Here is a 24,439-nt window from a genome sequence, read left to right on the forward strand (position 1 = left end):
TTTTTTTTTCAAATGTACAAAAACTTTCACCAAAGCATGTTACTAGTTTTTAAACACTGCTGTTAACATGTTTTAGGTATCCTGGTTCCTTTGAGACAGTCTTCAGTTGCTGAGAAAGTAAGTGTCGTCCTAATGGAAAACCTGGAGACAGCTAGCTCGCTTTCCGAGTTTCTGGGCGAGCTCCTGGATGCCCTTGAAAATCGGGGTGCAGAAAATCCCTTCACTTTCCAGCATGGTAAAGTACCATTGACTATTTTATGTTCACGGACTTGTAAATGATCAAAAATCATAATGAACAGTTTGAAAAGTGGCAAACTTAACAACTTGCAGCTTCAGGATTTGGGGCTATTTTGTAGTGCAGTCATTTCACAACAGTAAGATGTGTCATCAGGTGAGATTAAAACCTCTGATTTGGTTCATCTCATGCCACAACAGAGGCAACTGTTTGTCATTCACACTGTAGGAGACTAACGGAGATGGGCAGATTCTGGAGGAAGCACATGCTGAACGTGCTCATGAAAATGTTATCGTGACTTTGCCGATAGGTGGTGTCACATGTTGTTTCCTACTCTGGAATCAAGAAGCCCCAGAGTTTGCTATTGTGTCAATTAAAATTAAGTGAGCATGTATTTTTGTTTCATTTTTTGGTGTCGACAATCTATACATAAAAAAATAACAAAAGTTTCTTGGAAGTTTTGATCAACTAGTTTGTCATTTGCATGTGCAATAAGATTCTACCTCCTGAAAACCACGTAAAACATTTGTTCACTAACCATAGCACAATTTTTAAAAACCCATTTAAATAAAAAGCTCTATTAATGTCGTAAAATTGATGAGATTTTTTTTTAGATCACAGGTTCCCAAACTTTTTCTGAGCCCCTCTTCAGAGATTCATGTCTCGTGCATGCCTCCCACTTTCAAAGAAACAGTGGATGGAACTTTCATTACGGATAGGGGTACAGAACCAGAGGTAGCAGATTGACTGCCCGTTGTACACACTGCCTGATTTTTCTTTCCACTGACTTCAATGAGAATCACTGCCAGTTTTGCACCCTCGCTGAAAGATCCACCCAATATTTTTTTCATCGAACATTACATCAGCTAACATAAGAAATACAGTAATAATGGTGCCAATATCAAACTGATACTCATACTATAAACACAAGACCAGACTAGGCTCAATATATGGAATGATAGTATGGCACAAAAAAAGGACATTATAACTATTTTTTAAAAATCTCTCCCTGCAATAAATATTGCCACAGCTTGGCCTAGAATCAAGGCCCTAGATCATATTGTATCCAAGATATTCCCCGATGTTAATTATTACCTTGCTCTGTGTGCATTGAATGCATTCTGGTGGTGAGTGGACCCCCACACCACCACCAGCGACTGCAGCAAGAATTCGGGATGAGTCCCTGGAGCAGCAACAAGTAGACATATACCAGTAGGAATGCTGTCACTTCCAGCACCTCTGACAACCTTCACGTTCCCAGCCTTTATTTGCGAGTGCCTCGTATTGTGATGGCTGTCCAAGTCGTTGCTGCAGTCATCCCTCCAGCAGTTGGAGCAGGATGTTCAACCATTCAGGGTCCCAGTTGTGTGGACCCGCACACTTATGGCTTGCTCCAGCTTGCCCCTGTTGACTATTGCCATTGAAACATGAATCCTAATGACCACATGCAACTCCCACTGACAGCTCGTCCCCAACTGTAGGAAAACAGCAACGAGGTTCACCTCTCACTGGATTGTGATCATTCCTGGGTGCAGAAGTATCTGTTCATTAAATGCATCCAACTAACACTTCTTTAGACCCAGTGTGGTTCTTACCCAGCCCCCCGCGCACCGCCACCCCCAGCCGGGAAACCTCGTCACGCGCCTATTTTGGGAACCTCTGTTTTAAACCATTCGTAGAAATCAGCACTGTAAATATTTTGTTTGTAAAATTGCATTTTTAGAAAGTAATGCTATTCTATAGTTTATACCTTTTACAATGAATGATGGTGGCTTTTCTTTAACTCGGTAATGTCCATTAAGGTGCAGTAGAATGTTAAGATAATATGCTAGTTTTGTCACCATAGTTAAATATTGTGAAAGATCTCTCTGCAGTCTATTTTTAGGAAATGCTTCCGATTCTAAATTTATGTAGAATTTTAAAATGCACCCCCACCCACAAACATTTTTTTTTACACGTAGTGTGCTGTAATTGCAGCGAGTTACATTCAAAAAGAGTGAAAACAAAATTAGCTTTCAGTTTACATAGTCATTATCCTCAACTACAATTGAACAGATCGGCAGTCATCACATGATTCGGTTTCAGAATACTTTGCCTGTTCTTTGTCTAATGTCTAGTGAACACAACCATACCAAATTGGAAAATAAATCAAGAAGTCCTTGTGCCGGAACATTTTTATTACTGTACTGTACTTTTCAACTGGGTTTGTTGTATCTTATTAAGCCAAATATTTGCAGATCATTATTTACTTGTGTTGTGGTTGCTGTAGAGGTATATGTTCTAATTAAACATTCCTGCAAAGCACAAAGGATTACTCTGATATAATTAGGTGTGTTTTGCATATTTATGTTTTTCTACCTGCTAGTTGATATTTGACTGAAAAATAAACTTTACAGATGAAGTGCAGAACTGTACTTGTTTGGGATGCATGCGTTTGTAGTCCTTGTGAGATCTGCAAAGGAATTCTGGGACACCAATTGAAAATTCAAAGAAGCTTTTTAAAAATTGTTCCAACTGTACCGATGATTCTGTATTCTATTAAATATTCCTTTCCACTTTTGCACTTAAAAATATATTGCAGCATGTACTAAAAATAGTTTCATAAGCATATCCACAAGTCACTAAAGCTCCATTGGCAAAATCCTGAAAAACCTGGAAACTATCTTAAACAAGACAGAAAATTTACAAATCGGTCTCTAAATTACCATTCAATGGACGCCCGTTTTTCGCACCACAAAGTGCGCCTAAAAAAAAACAGATTCTCCGGCTCACTGCTGGTCCTCTGGAGCTGGGCGCGGCGCAGCACGAGCTGTGGGGGGCGGAGCTAGGTCCCGGCGCTGAAAACAGTGCTGGGACCTCTGCACATGTGCGCTACAGTGGGCCCAAAACTGTGTGGGAGGGGCCCGAAGCACGCAGCCCCTAGCCCTGGCCGAATGGCCTCACTGGGGCTGCGTGCATAAGGCTGCCTCCCACGCCCAGCTCCTGCTTCCTCCTGACCCGACTCGACTCCCGCTTCCCCCCCTCACCCCCCCCGGACCGGACCTGACACCGACCTGACTCCCGCTTTCCCCGCCCGTGGACCTGACTGGACCCGACCCGCACTTCCCTGCCCCCCCCCCCCACCCGACCTGACCTCCCTCTCCCTCCCTCCCCCCCCCCCCCCACCCCCGACACGACCCGCGCTCCCGACCCACCCCCCCCCCCTCCCCCACCGGACCTGACCTCCCTCCCCCCGCCCCCGACATGAACCGACCCGACCCGACCTCTCTCTGCCCCCCCCCCCCCGACCCGACCCGCGCTCCCTCCCTCCCACCCCCCTACCCGAACCAACCCAACCTCCCTCCTCCCCCCGCCCCCCCGACCCGACCCGTGCTCCCGACTGCCCTCCTCCCCCCTGACCCAACCTGTGCTCCCGACCCAGACCCGCGCTCCTGACCCCGGACCCGACCCGATCCAACACCCCCCCCTCCTTCCCCACCCCCTCCTTTCCCCCCCCTTTCCTTTCCCCCTTCTCCTTTTCCCCCCTTCTCCTTTTCCCCCCTTCTCCTTTTCCCCCCTTCTCCTTTTCCCCCTTCTCCTTTTCCCCCCTTCTCTTTCCCCTTCTCCCCCCCTTCTCTTTCCACTTCTCCCCCCCTTCTCCTCCTCCCCCCCTTCCACTTCTCCTCCTCCTCCTCCTCCTCCCCCTTCCCTCCTTCCCCCTCTGCCTCCCTCCCTCCCCCTGCCCCCCCCTCTCTCCCTCTGCCCCCCTCCTCCCCCTCTCTTCTCTGTCAGAAACACAGACACTGACAGACAGAGAGTGAGGGACACACACAGACAGACAGAGAGGTAGAGACACTGACAGAGACACACTGGGGGGGGGGGCATCCCAGCACGCTGTTGGAGGGCTCCGGTGCTGCAGTCGGTAAGTAGAAAATGTTTTATTTATTGATTTAAAAAAAAAAAATTATTTCTTATTAATTTTTTTTGATTGATTTATTGATGTTTTTATTATTTATTATTGATGATGGCTCTTTATTTGTAAAACTGAAGTGTTTAATGTTTGTAAGCTTCTCTTTAAACCCCCCCCCATTCCCTACGCCTGATTTGTAACCTACGCCTGATTTTCTAAAGTGTAGACAAGGTTTTTTTCAAGCGTACAAAAATCTTCACTTACTCCATTCTAAGTTAGTTTGGAGTAAGTTTTCACTGACGAAACTTTGAAAACAGGCATAAGTGGCCGGACATGTCCCCTTTTGGAAAAAAAAATTCTGTTCCAAAGTGAAACTGTTCTAACTGACTAGAACTGGAGCAAACTAAATGCCGAGAATTTGAATTTCTAAGATATTCCGTTCTACACCAGTTGTTCCAAAAAATCAGGAGCAACTGAGGCCGAAACTTGGGCCCAATAAATCCACCTGTGACCATTTGAAACATAGTTCAGAGTATATCTCTGTTGAGAAGTGTTTGCTATTCTACTCCAAAACACACATTTTCTGTATTTGAATGTTAGTGTTATTTTCTTGAAGTATACCCATGTGTATTTGTAAGATTTATTTAAATAGGTACATGGGATATAAATGATAGAGAATACATTTCTCTCTCACCCCATCCCCTTTTAATAATGCAAATTGGCAGTTAACTGAGAGTCCTTCCATAGCAATGTCATAGCCATGGGAATATAGGCAAGTACAGTACAAATAACAAAGAAAACATGCAGTTTTGTTCTTTAACAAAAAATGAAATGCAAGTAACAAGAAATACATGATGTTGACATCTTGTATAGTACTTTGTCCGGATAAATGTGCCTAATTATTGCAAGTAAATAGTGGAAGTTCCACTTGTATTTGCTTTGTATGTTAAAAAGCTTCCTGTTGTCTGTCCATCTTCTTCCATAATAGCAGCAGCAATTTGGAAAATAAATCAATACTAAAAAAGAGAAGCTGCCTACTAGCACTAGAATTTCAATTTGAGTCAGGTCATCAAACTCAGCTTTAATTTCTGACTGCGTTTGTGTCATTCCAAACTGGGTGTCTAATTGCTTCGTGCTCCATTTGGGGGGCGGGAATAGAAGAGGATGTAGAAATTGCAGTAGGGAGTTCCTGAAATGAATAGCATACATTTTACTTCATATTGGCTGTCAGCAGAACTGACAGTGGCCTTGCGCTTCAGGTAGATGTCAAAGGGATGGGCGAGAAATCTTAACAAAACTAGCAAAATAGTCTGTTACCTCTGAAAACATTATTTAGATATAAAAGAGTACAGTCTAATTTTGGGTAAATTACATTTCTTATTCAGCTAAGTTCGGGATATTTGATTCCTGATGAGATGATTGAAATGTAAAGGAAATTATTAAAAGCATCGACCACAACATTTTCCATGTTGTTAATGCCTGAAATAGGCAGGTGTCTCTTAACACTATAATGGTGTTGACGTTGTGTAATACTCATTCTGCATCATTAACAAGAAGATTCATTCAATTTTAAGGCCGTTTCTGCATGAAGATAAAGCTACCTGTTGGTTGACACTTCATTTGTACTTCCGATTTATAGTTAATGGGACTTCAGATACTTACTACTTCCAAGAAAATAGTTTTCTGATCGGTACAATGGCAAAGATGAGGCTTCAAAGTTCAGATTTGATGGTGCAGCAACATTTCCGATGGGTTCAGCTTCGATGGGATGTGGAGCCTATTAGTGGTTTGCTTCAGAGGTTCCTCAAAAGACAAATTATTCACAAGGTAAGAAAATGTGCTGACAGCAAATGATAAGAACATAAGAAATAGGAGCAGCAGTTGGCCGTACGGCCCCTCAAGCCTGTTCCGCCATTTAATACAACCATGGCTGATCTGATCATGGACAAGGGTCCACTTCCCTGCCCTAATGATGCTGATTTGTTACTATACAAATAGAGGTTATAACAGTTGATAGTATTTGCATTTACAGCTTTTCAGAAAAACGAAGTATAGTGGTTATTTTTGTGATTTTAAATCCTCTCTTGTTAATGAGGTCAATTTATCAGTTGTTCACCTAACAAATATAACCAGGAGGCAAATTAGGGGTGTCATTTACCTTCATTCCTTATTCAGAAACGTCCGGTAGTCATGAAAGGCGCTATATAAATCCAAGTCTTTCTTGTTGCTGCTGATTTTCCTGAAACCCACCAGGCTGGCCTTGGGTCCGGGATGGGCAATTATTTGGGTTGGAGGGCAACTTAACAGGTTTTGGTGAGCTGTTGAGAGCTGCACATATAAAATGAATTGTCTTAAACGACAGCTACCATTAAAATTTGTTATGGCATTTATTGTATTAATAACCTTTCATGTCGTTTCCACACGCAATAAAAATAACATTAACATGCTAACGAACAGGGAAAATAGACTGAGGACACAAACACAAATGTGCATCCTATTCACAACCAAAGAAGGCTTAGAATATACAATAAATCGAATCTAATTATTTTTAAACTATTGTTAAAAGCATCCTTTTTATTAGTCTGCCCATACTTATTTGTAACTCTCTGGTCTGGATTTTTGGTTGGAGGCTTCTTAGGGTGCGCGAATGATGGCGGGTTGGTAAATTTTACAGAAAACGGTTTGCGACGGCGGGCAAAAGATTTGGTTGCTGTGCCCTGAGAGTGGAGTGCAGCGCTAAGGGAGACGTTGCACACCACTCTTAGGGCGCTAGGCCGGGTGAGCAACTGAAAATCCGTTGTCAAGGAGGCGGCTTCAGAGCACCCAAGAGAAGCCTCCCTGCAAAAAAAAAAAAAAAAAAAATCGGGACCAAAAACATTCCTGATAAAGTACTCTCTTTCCGCGCCCTTCCCTCCACCACTTCCCCCCCCCCCCCCCCCCCCCAAATAAAGGTGAATCTCAAAAAAAAAAGAAGAATTATCAATTTCGCATAACTTTTTAAATCATTCCTTCCCTCTGAGCCCCAGGACAGCTCTGACCACCAACTTTCTCTGGTGGTCTCGCTAAGGATGCTGTGCGCCAAGCAAACATCGCATCGCTGTCACAACCGGTGGCATTGCACACCGGCGCGGTGCTACTGAGCGGTACGGCTCAGCACCGCTGTGATACCGGCACCAAATTTCCCGGCGGGGGCTGGAAGTTGGCGCTAAGCATTTTGCGACCCATTAACGCCCCTCCGAGGGGCTAACACAGGCGCAACCCTAACGAAAATCCAGCCCAGTGTCTTTAAAAGCTATTTTAAAGCTTTGTTATTTTTTAATGTTATTTTAAAACCATTAACTTGTATCCCAGAGCTCCGAATCGGGCAGCGCCACATCTTCAAGTGACTAAAAGCATACTGTTATTTCCAAAGTGAAGAGACGGCTGTTCTTACTATTTTAATCACCGACCAGATCTTCATTTACAAATTGCTATTTTAAACATGCTGGCTGTTGAAATCTCTACACGGTAGTTATAGAAATGAAAAAATGAATTCGGTTCCTTCTGACCACTTGTCCTTCAATAAATCAAACAAAAGGAGAAGCAGCAGTGGTCAGTCAATGGGCAAACAACTTTGAGCAACTGACGAGCAGACAAACAGAAATTCAAACTATAATAACGGTACCTCTTAAACTGGGAATCCTATTGGGGTCTCGTTCGGCTTTTGTCACATTTCTGCACTAAAACTGATGGACCTTGGTGGTACTGACTGTAAAATGCTCAACAATCAGTCGGCAGCTGTGACTGGCAGACTTTTAATACAAATCAGTTTTAAGTGGAATGATTTGAAGGAGAAGTTTTTGTTCTTTCCCGTCTGGCATGGTCCTGCAGACAAAGACAATCACCGAGGACTGGAGTCAGACCAAAGGCTTCTGAGTGCCCGCTCACTCTGCGCTCACTCCAAACACTTACCCAAAACAGTATGTTGAAGCCAAACAAAACATAATTAACGCTAAATAACAGCTAACTTCAGGTCCTTTGAAATGTTTGCCGGACATGGTGAGCAGGGAGCAGGGGGAGCCGGTCGTAAACAGCAAAACCAAAAGCTGGGCGGCCACCTTAACTGAGGCTCAACACCAAACATGAAGTGAAGGACCGAGGCCTGCCCACCGCATCAGGACACTGAATGGACAAATATCAGGCTTCGGTTAGATGGCAGCAAACCAGGGGAGAGGGGGGCGAGTCCGATCTGGCTTACGGCTCCATCCCGTTAGCCCCTGCTCATAGATTCAGCACCCTCACCAGCGCTGTCGCCATAGAGTCCAGTTTTAAAACCACTGTGCGGGCCATATAGAATCAGTTGGTAGGCCGTATTTTGCCCACCACAGAGGGGGTAAAAGATCGTACCCAAATGCAATTAAACATACTCCTGGTTTGCAACAAATGAAAATTATGTTAAGATTCTGATCAAGTAATATATATATGTTTATCTTGAGTTCTCTGCACTGTGTTCATATGCAAATAATGGCAATACTTTACAGTTCCAAGGACAGCTACCAGCCCCAAGTGATCCAGCATGCAAGGCTGTGCAGTGGGTATGCACAGTCTGGCGGCAGCTCAATTCCTACTTGTCACGCTTAGGAACACCCGAAGCATTGATGGGACCGAGAGATTTCTTTTCCTGTCCAATCTCACCAGGCCAGGTTCAGCCTATCATGAAGTAGGTTTCTCTTTCTATCGGTTTAGTTCTTTTAAAGTGCAAACTTTTTATTTAAAAAAAAACAATCTCCCATCCTGTTTCTCTTGTATGTCACACTTGGAGGCATAGAGGAAACTGGCTGGGTAGGGGGGTGCGACAAATAAGTGCTATAATCGCAGGTTTGATTGGCTTAATTAATCGCTGGAGTGGCGTTTAGTTGTGTTATATGTAGTATATTGACCCTGAGATTGTTGTGGCTTTTAACTTCTGCGATGTGTCATCATATATGTGCAGCTTATAATATGTGGATATTTAAATTTCTAGTTTGTGTATGCTAAGCTGCCTGTGAACCTTCCGAAACAAAATTACCAAATGCATGTCACAAAGATCGTCCAAAAATGCTTGACCTCAATTATGTGACTTATGTGAGGGTGTTATAAAGTTGTTGACCTGAAGAATTTATTTATAAAATAGATTTGTTTACATATGTATATATATCTCAAAATAGTACTTCCAGTCTGGAATTTGTTCATCATATCAATCCAAATGCAAATCTTTTATGTGTAATTTCAAAATGTTTTATTTTATTTTAAAAAAGGAGAGCCAATCTTTTGCAATGTACAGATCAATATTGATTCAGGCCTGCATCATGTGATCTTATCAAATACACTTTCTTAAAAAATGAAAGCTTAATGATGGATGTTTTTGACCTAAAGCCTGAGATTTAGAAGCGCATTCCAAATTACAAAGTTCCCTGACCAGATAAAACAATTAATCTTTAATTTACCCAGGCCTGTGTTTACTTAATAACGGTTAGGCATTCTGGTCTTAAATAACACAGTGCCGGCTAAGCAGAAGAATTATACATTGTGTGTTATGTTTTTTGCCTGGGTTCTCGGCAATGCTGGCAAGGCCACATTCATTGCACCATTTTCATTGCCCTGAGACAGCAGCAGTGGGCCATCTCCTTGAACTACTATAATCCTTGTAAAGATGGTGCTTCCATAGTGGTGTTAGTTAGGGAATTGCAGGATAGTGACCCAACGATGATGAAGGAAAAGTGATCTATGTCCACATGTCTGATTTGGAAGGAAACTTGGAGGTATTCTCACACATTGTTGTACATATTCCTCTCTCTTTGTACACTTTGTTGCACCATGAAAGTTCATTTTTCTTGAATTTGCAGATGGATGGCCAACTTGTGGAATAATGTCATTGCTCCGAGAGCAGAAGAAGCCATACTTTCCAGAGCCTCAGTGAAGAGACCATCTAGACAAGGGCAGCCTGTAAATAAGATCCTTAATCAGGGGCAACAGGCTGTAGTCAAGGCTGCCCTGAGCATCCTGCTCAATAAAGCTGTGCTACATGGCTGCTCTCTTTCCAGACAAGGTAAAATTGAGAACAAGAAATATGTTGCACCCAGTCTTACTACATGATAATCCTACCTTTTTAAAGAACCTGGTTTAATAATGTGTGTACAGTGTATAAATCAAACTGAATTGCAAATTTTTTATTCTAAGAGGACGGGGAGAATTTTATAATTCAGCAGAGGAGGACAAAGGGTTTAATTAGGAGGGGGAAAATAGAGTATGAGAGGAAGCTTGCTGGGAACATAAAAACTGACTGCAAAAGCTTCTATCGACATGTGAAGAGAAAAATATTAGTGAAGACAAATGTAGGTCCCTTGCAGTCAGATTCAGGTGAATTTATAATGGGGAACAAAGAAATGGTGGACCAGTTGAACAAATACTTTGGTTCTGTCTTCACGAAGGAAGACACAAATAACCTTCCGAAAGTACTAGGGGACCGAGGGTTTAGTGAGAAGGAGGAACTGAAGGATATCCTTATTAGGTGGGAAATTGTGTTAGGGAAATTGATGGGATTGAAGGCCAATAAATCCCCGGGGCCTGATGGTCTGCATCCCAGAGTACTTAAAGAAGTGGCCCTAGAAATAGTGGATGCATTGGTGATCATTTTCCAACAGTCTATCGACTCTGGATCAGTTCCTATGGGCTGAAGGGTAGCTAATGTAACACCACTTTTTAAGAAAGGAGGGAGAGAGAAAACGGGTAATTATAGACCGGTTAGCCTGACATCAGTAGTGGGGAAAATGTTGGAATCAATTATTAAAGATGAAATAGCAGCGCATTTGGAAAGCAGTGACAGGACCGGTCCAAGTCAGCATGGATTTATGAAAGGGAAATCATGCTTGACAAATTTTTAGAATTTTTTGAGGATGTAACTGGTTGAGTGGACAGGGGGGAACCAGTGGATGTGGTGTATTTGGACTTTCAAAAGGCTTTTGACAACGTCCCACACAAGAGATAGGTGTGCAAAATTAAAGCACATGGTATTGGGGTTATTGTACTGACGTGGATAGAGAACTGGTCGGGAGACAGGAAGCAGAGAGTCGGGATAAACGGGTCCTTTTCAGAATGGCAGGCAGTGACTAGTGGGCTCAGTGCTGGGACCCCAGCTATTTACAATATACATTAATGATTTAGATGAAGGAATTGAGTGTAATATCTCCAAGTTTGCAGATGACACTAAGCTGGGTGGCGGTGTGAGCTGTGAGGTGGAGGCTAAGGGGCTGCAGGGTGACTTGGACAGGTTAGGTGACGGGCAAACGTATGACAGATGCGGTATAATGTGGATAAATGTGAGGTTATCCACTTTGGGGGCAAAAACACGAAGGCAGAATATTATCTGAATGGCAGCAGATTAGGAAAAGGGTAGGTGCAGAGAGACCTGGGTGTCATGGTACATCAGTCATTGAAAGTTGGCATGTAGGTACAGCAGGCGGTGAAGAAGGCAAATGGTATGTTGGCCTTCATAGCTAGGGGATTTGAGTATAGGAGCAGTGAGGTCTTACTGCAGTTGTATAGGACCTTATGAGGCCTCACCTGGAATATTGTGTTCAGTTTTGGTAGTCTAATCTGAGGAAGGACATTCTTGCTATTGAGGGAGTGCAGTGAAGGTTCACCATATTGATTCCCGAATGGCAGGACTGACATATGAGGAGAGACTGGATCGACCGGGCCTGTATTCACTGCAGTTTAGAAGGATGAGAGGGGATCTCATAGAAACATATAAAATTCTGACAGGACTGGACAGGTTAGATGCAGGAAGAATGTTCCCGATGTTGGGGAAGTCCAGAACCAGGGGACATAGTTTAAAGATAAAGGGTAAGCCATTTAAGACTGAGATGAGGAGAAACTTCTTCACTCAGAGTTGTTAACCTGTGGAATTCCCTACGCAGAGAGTTGTTGATGCGAGTTCATTGGATATATTCAAGAGGGAGTTAGATATGGCCCTTACGGCTAAAGGAATCAAGGGGTATGGAGAGAAAGCAGAAAAGGGATACTGAGGTGAATGATCAGCCATGATCTTATTGAATGGTGGTGCAGGCTCGAAGGGCTGAATAGCCTACTCCTGCACCTATTTTCTATGTTTCTGTCATATTATTGTCACAAAATTGCAGTAACCTTTAGACCTGAGATATCGAGCAGTTGACCTGCACAAAATGTGCGCTCAAAATACAAAGCATGCTGCCCTCTTCGAGATTGTTTATTTTTTGCCTGGCAACCTCTAAGTCCATGTATTTTTGAAATTCTGTTGAGCTCTGAAAAGGTACCCAACCAAAGGATTTGATCAGATTTTTTTTTAATAAACCAACTGTTTCTAACATGAAATGCAAATTGGACAGCAATGTATTTTCATTTCTTAAGCTTGCTATTCAATTTGGAATGATGGAATCTTGAAATTATACTCTGGATATGAAGAAAACACTGTCAAAACCTGGTATCATACTATATGCATTATAACTTTACTAGGAACATGCTGAGTATTGAACATTGTGCTGCCAGCAAAATGCAGCATCAAGGTAGCTGTTGAGTGATGCTGTGCACCATTTGTGCAGTGGACCAGTTATTTTGGGATGTATAGCATGCAATTTACGCAACAGATGAACCCATCCAAAGTGAATTTTACTTTGTTTGTTTTTCTTCCTCCTCCATCAGTTGTCTTCTTTTCCTAGGATATTGTTCCATGCTTTGTTACGTCGAGATTTGACTATTCCAATGCACTCCTGGCTGGCCTCTCACTTTCTACCCTCCTTAAACTTGGGCAGAAGTTTGGATGACTCCGTGTCCTAACTTGCACCAAGTCCCGTTCACCCATCACCCCTGTGCTCACTGACCTACATTGGCTCCCAGTTAAACAAAGCCTCGATTTTAAAATTCTCCTCCCTCCATGACATCGCCCCTCCCTATCTCTAATTTACTACAAATCTCCAAAGATATCTGCGCTCCTCTGATTCTGGTTTGTTGCACATCTCTAATTTTAATCGCTCTACCATTGATGGCAGTGCCTTCCAGCTGCCGAAGACCTGAGCTCTGGAATTCCCTTCCTAAACTTCTCTGTTTCTTTAAGATCACTTCCTCTACCTCTCTTTCCTCCTTCAAGATGCTCCTTAAAACCTACCTCTTCGACCAAGTTTTCGGTCTTCTGTCCTAATATCATGTGTGGCTCGGCGTCAAATATTGTTTGATAATGCTCTTGCAGAAGTGCCTTGGGACGTTTCCTTACATTAAAGGCGCTATATAAATACAATTTGTTATTGTTCAGCTGCTGGTTGCACTCCAGTACATTGCTCAAGTGGTCATTCTTCCTCTCTAATCCCAAGCATGAGTGTTGGTCGGCTATTTCACCATTGAGGCATCGCAGCAGAGACCCCAACTACATCCACACCTGCACTGTCCAGCAAGTGTCATTGGACTAGCAATCAGAAATGGGAACATTGACTGATTTCTTCCCTCCCAACCCCAGGAACACTGAGACTAAATGTAGTGCTGCTTCAACCACCCTGGTTGAGATCAGCAAACTCTGCATAGGCTGGGAATTAAACTTGGGACCTACTGTCTGTAAAGATAAGTTACATATTGACTGTGTGAACTGAACCATCAGGGGAGTTGAAAAGGAAAGCAGCTTATCCATCACTAACACACCTACTATTGCTTCAATGTCTCCTTTACTCTGGCATCTGGCCTATTCAGTTTTTGAACATGTCCAGAGCTTCACACTGAGACGACAAACAAGTTAGTGCCAGATAATTGATTTTCCCTGTATGGACTGTACATGGCCCATGAGTGGAGTGCAAAACTATGTTCTAACCGTGCCCACTGAGGAACATTTATGCACATATTTCTGAGCTGTCGCATGTATACCCATTGCAATAAATTACATTTAGGGTGACTGTATGTCATTTATTTTCTTGTGACCATTTTAACATTTATTGTCATTTAAAAAAATAAAATAAAATAGTATTGCTCATTGACTGATTTGATCATTTTTTCTCTTATCGGGAAGTGTCACTGAGTACAAAAATTGACCAATGAATTATCCAAGCTGCTGTCATACTCCTGGTGTTGACAAAAAACAAGTACAGGCCACCTCACTTTCTCCATGCTGGTAGGAGTAGCTCAAGGGAGAGAAAAAATAAAATGCTCCCTTCATTTCATTAAAAATAATCTGAATTAAATAAGTAAATAAAAGACTAATTAAAAATGATAAATCTTTTTGTACTCTGACCAGGCATTCTAGTAATTGATTTAGGTATGTTAGGATGTCTGATAGGAAGCATATCTGTTAATTGAGAATATCCGATTACAGAGTTCGAACAATGTGTGCCAGAATTCCAAGGATGGAGTTTTCCTCTAACCATGATAACCAATTACAAAACCAGCAAGAAGAAAATTGACAGCAATGCTTGGCGAAAAGTGAGCACAGGCCCCCGCAAGAAGTCTGCCCAGTCAGTGCCTCAATCGTGGAGCAAGCTTGAAGGGCAAAGAGAGGGTAAGGCGCATCACCGTGCCATACAATTTACTGCAAGAGCTCAAGCAAAAAACCCAGTACTACAGTACGCAAAAACTAATCGGGATTCTCGTCTTCAAATATTTAGTTCTTCATTTTATAAGTTTTACTTCTCGCAGTACTTTGGTTTTTAAAAATGTGTAAACTTGCAGTTGGGTTTGCAATGGGAAACAATGCAAATTCAAGCCTAGAACTTATACTTGTGCTTTGGATGAGATGTTAAACCAAGTCCCCATCTGCCTACTCAAATGGATGTAAAAGATTCCATGGCACTGGTCAAAAAGGAGCATGAAGTTCTATCAGTGTTGTGCTTAACATTCCTTATTTGCTCAACCAGAAACACATTATCTGGTTATTAATTCATTTATTTACCATTGGTGGGATCTTGCGGAGTGCAAGTTGGCTGCTGCAATGACCTACATGAGTGATTATATTTTAAAAAGTAATTAATTGGTTATGAATTGTTTTGATGCTTTTTTAATATCTTATTCTTTAAATTCTCAACACATTTAAAAGCTATCAAATGCACATCAACGTTACTGGAGTTTTGCAGATGCATTTAAATTGTCTTTAAGTTCACGCTTCAGTGAGGCGTTATGTTTTGTTTCATAAGTGACTGATCCACTGCAGTTATTAAATGCAATCTGTTTCACCCGTGGTGTTAACTGTTACTACATGCATGGTGCTGGAAATCTTGAAAGTGATGTGTACAGCAGTTGACAGGCAAGCAAAGCAAATAGCGTTAGTTCTTTTAATAATGAAAACGTGTGAACAACAGCATCTTCACTGACTTTATGGTGAAGAATACAAGCTTTTTCCAATGATATCTAGTGTATTTGCACTCTAAAAGAAAAAAAAAATCAAAGCTATGAAATCCAAGGTAAAAATGTAGGAAATGTTAATGGCAAAATGACTGAACTGTGATCTGCCTCAAAAATGTAGTGTGCATAATGTATTTTTTTCATCTGAGCAGGTATTCAGCTTATGCCGGAATTGCCAAAAAGCTTCAACAAGTTGAATACACAGACTAAATTGCAGTAAGTTTCTGCCGGCGATGGTATTGACAAACGCTTAACACCAATTCTTCTCTCCACTATTTTAATGAAGGAGTTAAACCATACGTAATTTAGTTACTTTCTACTATTGGATTTAATGTTAAACATTTTATGGTTTAATTTTTGTGAACATTCAAGACCAAATATTCAGATTATTAGTAATTATCTGGAAATGAGAAATAATTGTCATTTTTATTTTAAATATGTCTGCTCCATACCTGTCTGTCAGCTTTGCAAACATTAGTTGCACAGATCAAATACTGAATGGATAGAATAAGTCATCGCATACAGCAGTGCTGCAATTAAAGCACTCTTCATAAAATGTTGTGTATAGGCAAAATGCTTGATGAATAACCGATTGTCATGCCCTTTTTCCTTTTTTTAAAAAAAAAATGGAAATAATCGGTGTCTTGATGGCATTAAATAGTTGCAAGTAAATTGTTTAATCAACCTTGTCTTTTGAGGTTCCGCTGCAGTCGTCACACAAGTCTATTCAATAAAATGCTGAATAATTACAGTTATTATCAGTGAAGGGTCAGAGATTGGGGTATAGATGGTGAAAATGCTATTTGATGTGGTTTAAGTAGGTAACCTTTAGGTAAAAGGCTGTGTTGTTGGAGTAATATTGAGGACCCCAATGTTCCCACGTCCAGCACAATTAGCTTTTGTTTGTTGAGGATTGATGCTGATTGTTGCCCAAGCCGATGGACAACTTCATTTATTTTTGGGCAAATGGGGAAACTTATTTTACCGTGTAATTTGTTCCATGACTTTTAAGTTAATGTTGTCTTGTGGGGTTCCCAGCAGCAAACTATGTAACTTGAGACTGTATGTATGACCCTGTGTTATCTCCTGCTACTCATAATGATTATTCATTATACAAAGAACACATTTTCAATCTAAATGAATGACTAAAGACAAAAATCTCTCAACTATGAAGGATTGCTACCTACGACCGTATGCTGGCAAGGGCAGTACCAAAACTAATCCAACATAAGCTTTATAAATATTCCAAAAAACAAACCAACAGGAAAGTTGATACTGAACCGTGATAAAGAATGCCAAATACTGATGTATAGTAAAATTTGCATGTAATTAATTTTACTTTTCATTAGTATGTAAATAAATTATAATGGCTGCCCAAAGATTAATTCAGCAAATGGTATTGATGGTATGGAGGGATTAGTGGGAGTTCTTATCGTGTTTCTTTCAGACAGCGGATGGTAGGTTTCGGGATAGAACCAAAGAATCATAGAAACTTACAGCACAGAAGGAAGCCATTCGGCCCATTGTGTCTGTGCTGGCACTTTGAAATAGCAGTCCTGCTTATTCCCACACCTCCGTTTTTTGACTGTAACCCTGTAAGTTACTTATTTGAGTCTATGACCTCTAGTTATAGACCCAATCACCAGAGGGAATAAATTTTCTCTATCTACTCTATCAAAACCTCTCACCATCTTGAAAACTTCTATTAGGTCACATAACCTTTTGTGTTCCAAGGAGAATAGTTCTAACTCTTCTAACCTCTCATAACTGATGTTCCCCCATCCCTGGTAACGTCCTAGTAAACCTCCTCGGTATTCTTTCTAAGGCCTTTACATCTTTCCTGAAATGTGGTGCCCAGAATTGTCCACAATACTTCAGCCGAGGCCCAACCAGCGATTTATAAGGTTCTAACATGATCTCTTTGCTTTTATATTCTATTCCTCTATTTATAAACCAAATTATTAACTTGCCTTGCCACCTTTAAGGATTTGTGTATATGGACGCCAAGGTGTCTCTGCTCAACTGCACTTTTCAAAATTGTGCCATTTATTGTACACTGTCTTTTCATATTAGTCCTCCCAAAGTGTATCACTTCACACTCTCCGCATTAAACTCCATCTGCCATGTTTCTGCCCATTTCACCATCCTGTCTGTCACCCTGAAGCCTATAACTATCCTCATCATTATCTGCTACTTTGCCAAGTTTTGTATCACCTACAAACTTTATAATGCTGCTTCCTACACCTGAGTCTAAATTGTTTCTTAAAATTGAATTGTGAATATTGGACCCAAAACGGACCCTTGGGGAACACCACTGCAAACCACCTCAGTCCACCACCACCCTTTCCTTCATGTTACTGATCAATTTTGTATCCATGCTGCCACGTTCCCCTTCATTCCATGGGCTTCCATCTTCTTAATAAGCCTAAATACAAAAGCAAGATGCCGTGGATACTGGCTGCTGGAAATCTGAAATAAAAACAGAAAATGCTGAAAATAGTCAGCAGGTCAGGCAGCATCTGTGGAGAGAGAGAGAGTTAATGTTTCAGGTCGATGACCTTTCGTCAAACTAAAATCAGGGATGTGCAAGAGGCCCGAATTGGATGAACGCAGATATCCTGGAGGGTTGTGGGGCTGATGGAGGTTAGAGATAAGAAGGGGTGAGGCCATGGAGGGATTTGAAAATGAAGCTGAGAATTTTAAAATCGAGGCGTTGCTGAACCAGGAACCAAAATAGGTCAGCGAGCACAGGGATGATGAGTGAATGGGACTGGAGCGATTTAGGACATGGGCAGCAGCGATTTGGATGACCTTGCGTTTATAGAGTTTTGGATGAGCTTAAGATTTTGGTTCTGATACCCTAACATAAACACCCATGCCTATTATGGTGAGGGTGATTCTAATCATGTGAACCCAGCATGAGGTTTCTGCTGAGAATATGCAGGGAGAGGTGGTAGTCAGTTTAGTTGAGATGTCTACTGACGAATTCCTGAACAGGGAAGGGGTAAGTGGCCTGCCTTTTCTTTTCAACTTGACGAACTGCTTTTAAACCTTGTGAACCGGATCCCTAAATCCCTCTGCTTTTCCACGTCACCTAGCCTATCCCTATTCAAAGCGTAATTGTTACTTTTATCTTTTCTGTCAAAATGGAACACCTCACATTTACTGACATTGAAATCCATCTGTTACTTTATTGCCCATTCCATCTTCTTACTAATAATCCCTTGCAGCTTCCTTTGGGCGTCAGAATTCATGTAAATTGGAATCAAAGATTGGCAGGCAAAACTGTAGTGGAACAATGGGCTGCCTTTAAAAAGGAAATAGTTGGATACAGTCGAGGTACATTCCCACTAGGGGTAAGGTAGGGCAATTAAAATCAGAGTTCCCTGGATGACGAAAGAGATGGAGAGTAAGATGAAACAGAAAAAGCCTGTGTATGACCGATCAGGTCGAGAAAACATCTGAGAATCAGGCTAAATATAGAAAGTTCAGAGGGGAAGTGAAAAAGAAAATAAGAGGGGAAAAGATAAGGTATGGGAATATAATGGCAGCTAATATAAAAGGTAATCCAAAAGTCTTCGAAACAGGAAGTAAGAGGAGAGATGAGGCTGATTAGGGATCAAAAAGGAGACCTGCGCAGGGAGGCAGAGGGTATGACTGAGGTACTAAACTTTGCATCTGTCTTTACCAAGGAAGCAGATGCTACCATAGTCATAGTGAAGGAGGAGGTAGAGGGGATACTGGATGGGATAAAAATTGATAAAGAGGAGGTATTAGAAAGGCTGGCTGGAATTAAAGTAGATAAGTCCCCAGGACCAGGTGGGATACATCCTAGGACACTGAGGGAAGTGAAGGAAGATATCGCGGAGGTGCTGGCCATAATCTTCCAGTCCTCCTTAGAAATGGGGATGGTGCCAGAGGATGAGAGAATTGCAAATATTACACCGTTGTATAAAAGGGGTGGAAGGATAAATCCAGCAAATACAGGTCAGTTAGTTTAACCTCGGTAATGGGGAAGCTTTTAGAAACAATAATCAGGGGCAAAATTAACAGTCACTTGGACAAGTGTGGTTTAATTAATGAAAGCCATCATGGTTTTTTTTTTTGAAGACAAATCGTGTTTAACCAACTTGATTGAGTTTTTTGATGAGGTAACAGAGAGGGTTGATAAGGGCAGTGTGGTTGATGTGTGGCTTTCCAAAAGGCATTTGACAAAGTGCCACAAAATAGGCTTGCCAGCAAAGTTGAAACCCATGGAATAAAAGGGACAGAGGCAGCATGGATACGAAATTGGCTATGTGACAGGAAACAGAGAGTAGTGGTGAACGGTTATTTTTCGGACTGGAGGAAGGTGTTCCCCAGGGGTCGGTTCTAGGACCGCTGCTTTTCTTGATCTATATTAATGACTTGGATGTGTGTGTACAGGACACAAATTCAAAATTTGCAGATTACACAAAACTTGGAAATATAGTGAACAGTGAGGAGGATAGTGAGAGACTTCAAGAGGACATAGACAGGCTGGTGGAATGGGCAGACACGTGGCAGATGAAATTTAATGCAGAAAAGTGTGAAGTGATGCATTTTGGTAGAAAGAATGAGGAGAAGAAATATAAACTAAAGGGTACAATCCTCAAGGGGGTGCATGAACAGAGACACCAAGGGGTATATGTGCACAAATCGTTGGAGGTGGCAGGGTAGATTGGGAACGCAATTTAAAAAAGCTTACGGAATCCTGGGCTTCATGAATAGAGGTATAGAGTACAAAAGCGTGGAAATTATGATGAACCTGTATAAAACACTGGTTCGGCCTCAACTGGAGTATTGTGTCCAATTCTGCATAGCACACTTTAAGAAGAATGTGAAGGCCTTAGAGAGGGTGCGGAAAAGATTTTGCGGGAATGATTCCAGAATTCAAGGACTTCAGTTACATGGATAGACTGGAGAAGCTGGGATTGTTCTTAGAGCAGAGAAGAGCGAGAGGAGATTTGATTCAAAATCATGAGGGTCTGGATAGAGTAGATATAGAGAAACTGTTCCCATTGGCAGAAGGATCAAGAACCATGGGCACAGATTTAAGGTGATTGGCAAAAGAACCAAAGGCGACATAAGAAAAAACTTTTTTAAGTAGCGAGTGGTTAGGATCTAGAATGCACTGCCTGAAAGGGTGGTGGAGGCAGATTCCATCATGGCTTTCAAAGGGGAGTTGGATTCAAAAAATTGCAGGGCTACGGGGAGTGGGACTAGCTGAGGTGCTCTTGCAGAGAGCTGACACAGGCTTGACTGGCCGAATGGCTGTAACCATTCTATGATACCATTAATTACTATGCCTCATATTTTAGTATTCTCTGCATATTTGAACGCCATTCACTCTAGTCCTATATCCAAATTATTGATGTACACAGTAAAAGAAAAGGTCCCAGAACAGAACTTGTGGGACACATCTATGCAGTTCCAAACTCTGAAAAACTGCCCTTAACTCCCAGTATAATAAAAACAGAAAATGTTAAAAATACTCAGCAGGTCAGGCAGCATCTGTGGAGAGATGCAAAGTTAATGTTCCAGTTGATGGCCTTTCAACAGAACTGGAACAAGTTCTCTCAGGTTTTAAGCAAGTACAGAGGCAGTGAGAGCGGAGGAAAGAACAAAAGGGACAGTCTGTGATAGGGTGCAAAGCAAGAGAGGTTAAATGACAAAACGGATAATGGTGCAAGGCAAAAGGGGATGGCTAGCAGTCTCTCCTATGAGTCAGAAAGTTGTGGATTCAAGTCCCACTCCCGACAGGAGCATAAAAATTTAGGTTGACTGAGGGTGTGCTGCACTGTCAGAGGTGCCTTATTTTGTAAGAGACATTAAGCTGAGGCCCCGTCTGCTCTCAGGTTGACGTAAAAGATCCCATTTTGAAGAAGAGCGGGGGAGTTATCCCCGTTGTCCTGGCCAATATTTATCCTTGAATCAACATCACTAAATACAGATTATCTGGTCATTATCACATTGCTGTTTGTGGGACCTTGCTGTGTGCAAATTGGCTGCTTTATTTCCTACATTACAACAGTGACTACACTTCAAAAAAAAAAGTATTTCATTGGCTATAAAGTGCTTGAGGATGTCCGGTGGTCATGAAAGGCGCTATATAAATGCAAGGCTTTCTTTTTTAAAAGATGGGTCTCCTAGACTCTGTTGCCTCCCTTCTAACCAGCTCGTAGTCCAGTTTGCTACTCTTCCCCCAACTCCATTCCTCTTGATCTTTTCCAATAGTCTCTCTGCGTGTTACCTTGCCAAAGGCCATCTGAAAGTCCATGAACTCCACATTCACTGCATTTCTCCCATCCACCATGTCTAGCACCTCCTCAAAGAACACTTAACAGTAGGGGATATCCGATGTACTGAGGATTTAAAATAACAGGATACCCGTGATTGACTAGTTTGAATTAAGAGGTTTGAGGGTTTTTTGAAGGCCTTTCTGAAAATTAGAATTTATATTGCAACCGATAGTTAAGCTAGATGTTGCAGGCTGAGAGATCCGAAATTCTTGAATATTCATAATGTTATGCACTGCTCATTTTTTTCAAGATTGTAAATTTGTTAAGACTGAGTGACCTTTCAAATCAAAATGAACATACATTAGAAAGATGGTATGAATGTTTTTAACTTTAAAAAGCATTTAAACATGTTACATTTTTTTAAATTCAAGTTCCCTGGAAAGTGGTTCACTGAAGACTGCAGATCTAGAACAAGGGTTGTCTCTATACTCTGATGACGATGATGACCTCATCGAGGAGCTCCAGAGTATGTGCTTAAGCAAGTCTGAGTCTGATATAAGCAAGGTAAGATCACTGACCAAATGGATTGCATGGTGATATAGCTAAACTGCTCTTAATGGTAACCTGTTTCGGTTGACCACCTAACATCAGTTCTAACATATATATGAATTGAATGATGCAGACTTTATCCACTTGGCTCAGTTGGTAATAATCTCACTTCTCAGTCAGGATGTTTTGGGTTCATGTCTCGCTAAAAGTCTTGAGTGCATAATCTATTCAATGCAAAGTGAATGAGTGCTGCATTGTCGGAGGGTGCAGTCTTCTGTATAATGTGTTAAACCGGGGCCCTGGCTGCCACGTCAGGTGGATGAAAAGGATCCCATTGCACTATTTTGAAGGTGAGGCAGGGACAGAGAGACCTGGGGGTGTATGTACACAAATCTTTGAAGGTGGTAGGACAAGTTGAGAAGGCTGTTAAAAAGGCATATGGGATCCTGGGCTTTATTGATAGAGGTATAGAGAACAAAAGCAAGGAAGTTATGTTAAACCTTTATCAAACACTGGCTACGCTTTAGCTGGAGTATCGTGTTCAGTTCTGGGTACCACACTTTAGGGAGGCTGTCAAGGCCTTCAAGAAGCTTCAGAAGTGATTTACTAGAATGGTACTGGGATGAGAGACTTTGGTTATGAAGAGAGACTGGAGAAGCTGGTATTCCCCTTAGAGCAGAGAAAGTTAAGAGAAGATTTGATGGAGGTGTTCAAAATCATGAACGGGTTTTGATAGAGTAAATAAGGAAAAACTGTTTACAGAGGACATAGATAAGGTGATTGGCAAAAGAACCAGAGGTGATATGAGGAAGCAATTTTTACAGTGAGTTATGATCTGGATGCACTGTCTGAAAGGGTGGTGGTGGTGGAAGCAGATTTAATAGTAACTTTCAAAAGAGAATTGGATAAATACTTGAAGGGAATTTTTTCTTACAGGGCTATGGGGAAAGATTGTGGGTGGTGGGCCTAATTGGATAGCTCTAACAAAGAACTGTCACAAGCGCGATGGGCCGAATGGCCACCTGTGCTGTATCATGTTTTGATTCTATTCAAAGAGCAAGGAATTCTCTAAAGAAGGATTGTTAGCAAGGACACTTAAACGACAGTACTAAAAACAGATTAACTGGCCATTCATTTCCGTTACTGTTTGCAAGTTTTTGCTGTGTGAAAATTGGTGCCTCCTTTAAACTCATAACAGTGGGCATGCTTCAAAAATAATTTTGGGACATTCTGGGGAAATGGTATAAATGCATCTTCCTTGTTTGTTGATTTCTTCCTATTCATAGAAACATAGAAAATAGGTGCAGGAGTAGGCCCTTCGGCCCTTCAAGCCTGCACCACCATTCAATATGATCGTGGCTGATCATGCAACTTCAGTACTCCATTACCCCACTCCTGCTTTCTCTTCATACCCCTTGATCCCTTTAGCTGTAAGGGCCACATCTAACTCCCTTTTGAATATATCTAATGAACTGGCCTCAACAACTTTCTGTGGTAGAGAATTCCATAGGTTCACAACTCTGAGTGAAGAAGTTTCTCCTCATCTCAGTCATAAATGGTTTGCCCCTTACCCTTAGACTGTGTCCCCTGGTTCTGGACTTCCCCAACATCGGGAACATTCTTCCTCATCTAACCTGTCCAATCCCGTCAGAATTTTATATGTTTCTATGAGATCCCCTCTCATTCTTCTAAATTCCAGCAAATATAAGCCTAATCGATCCAGTATCTCCTCAAATGTCAGTCCTGCCATCCCGGGAATCAGTCTGGTGAACCTTCATTGTACTCCCTCAATAGCAAGAATGTCCTTCCTCAGATTAGGAGACCAAAACTGCAGACAATATTCAAGGTGTGGCCTCACCAAGGCCCTGTACAACTGCAGTAAGACCTCCCTGCTCCTATATTCTCATCCTCTCGCTATGAAGGCCAACATGCCATTTGCCGCCTTCACCGCCTGCTGTACCTGCATGCCAACTTTCAATGACTGATGTACCATGACACCCAGGTCTCGTTGCACCTCCCCTTTTCCTAATCTGTCACCATTCAGATAATATTCTGAAGCCACCCAATGTTAGTCCCAAAGTTGGTATTGGCTGCTTAAACTTTAATGCGCATTCGTTTTCATTTAATTCTTGTCTG

General features: G+C 41.8%; 1 protein-coding gene across 3 annotated transcripts in view; it reads left to right on the forward strand.

The window, feature by feature from the left end:
- cttnbp2 (cortactin binding protein 2) overlaps window positions 1–24,439 on the forward strand; it is a 162,316-nt gene that overhangs the window by 134,991 nt on the left and 2,886 nt on the right. For all 3 annotated transcript variants that reach the window (XM_070900329.1, XM_070900331.1, XM_070900330.1), the window contains 7 exons: window positions 77–235; window positions 5,764–5,951; window positions 8,645–8,823; window positions 9,989–10,191; window positions 14,473–14,655; window positions 15,647–15,710; window positions 22,186–22,318. In XM_070900329.1, coding sequence (XP_070756430.1) covers window positions 77–235; window positions 5,764–5,951; window positions 8,645–8,823; window positions 9,989–10,191; window positions 14,473–14,655; window positions 15,647–15,710; window positions 22,186–22,318 — 1,109 coding nt within the window. The remainder of the gene's footprint in view (window positions 1–76; window positions 236–5,763; window positions 5,952–8,644; window positions 8,824–9,988; window positions 10,192–14,472; window positions 14,656–15,646; window positions 15,711–22,185; window positions 22,319–24,439) is intronic.

Source organism: Pristiophorus japonicus, chromosome 15 (genome assembly GCF_044704955.1).
Source record: "Pristiophorus japonicus isolate sPriJap1 chromosome 15, sPriJap1.hap1, whole genome shotgun sequence".
NCBI classification, from domain to species: domain Eukaryota; kingdom Metazoa; phylum Chordata; class Chondrichthyes; family Pristiophoridae; genus Pristiophorus; species Pristiophorus japonicus.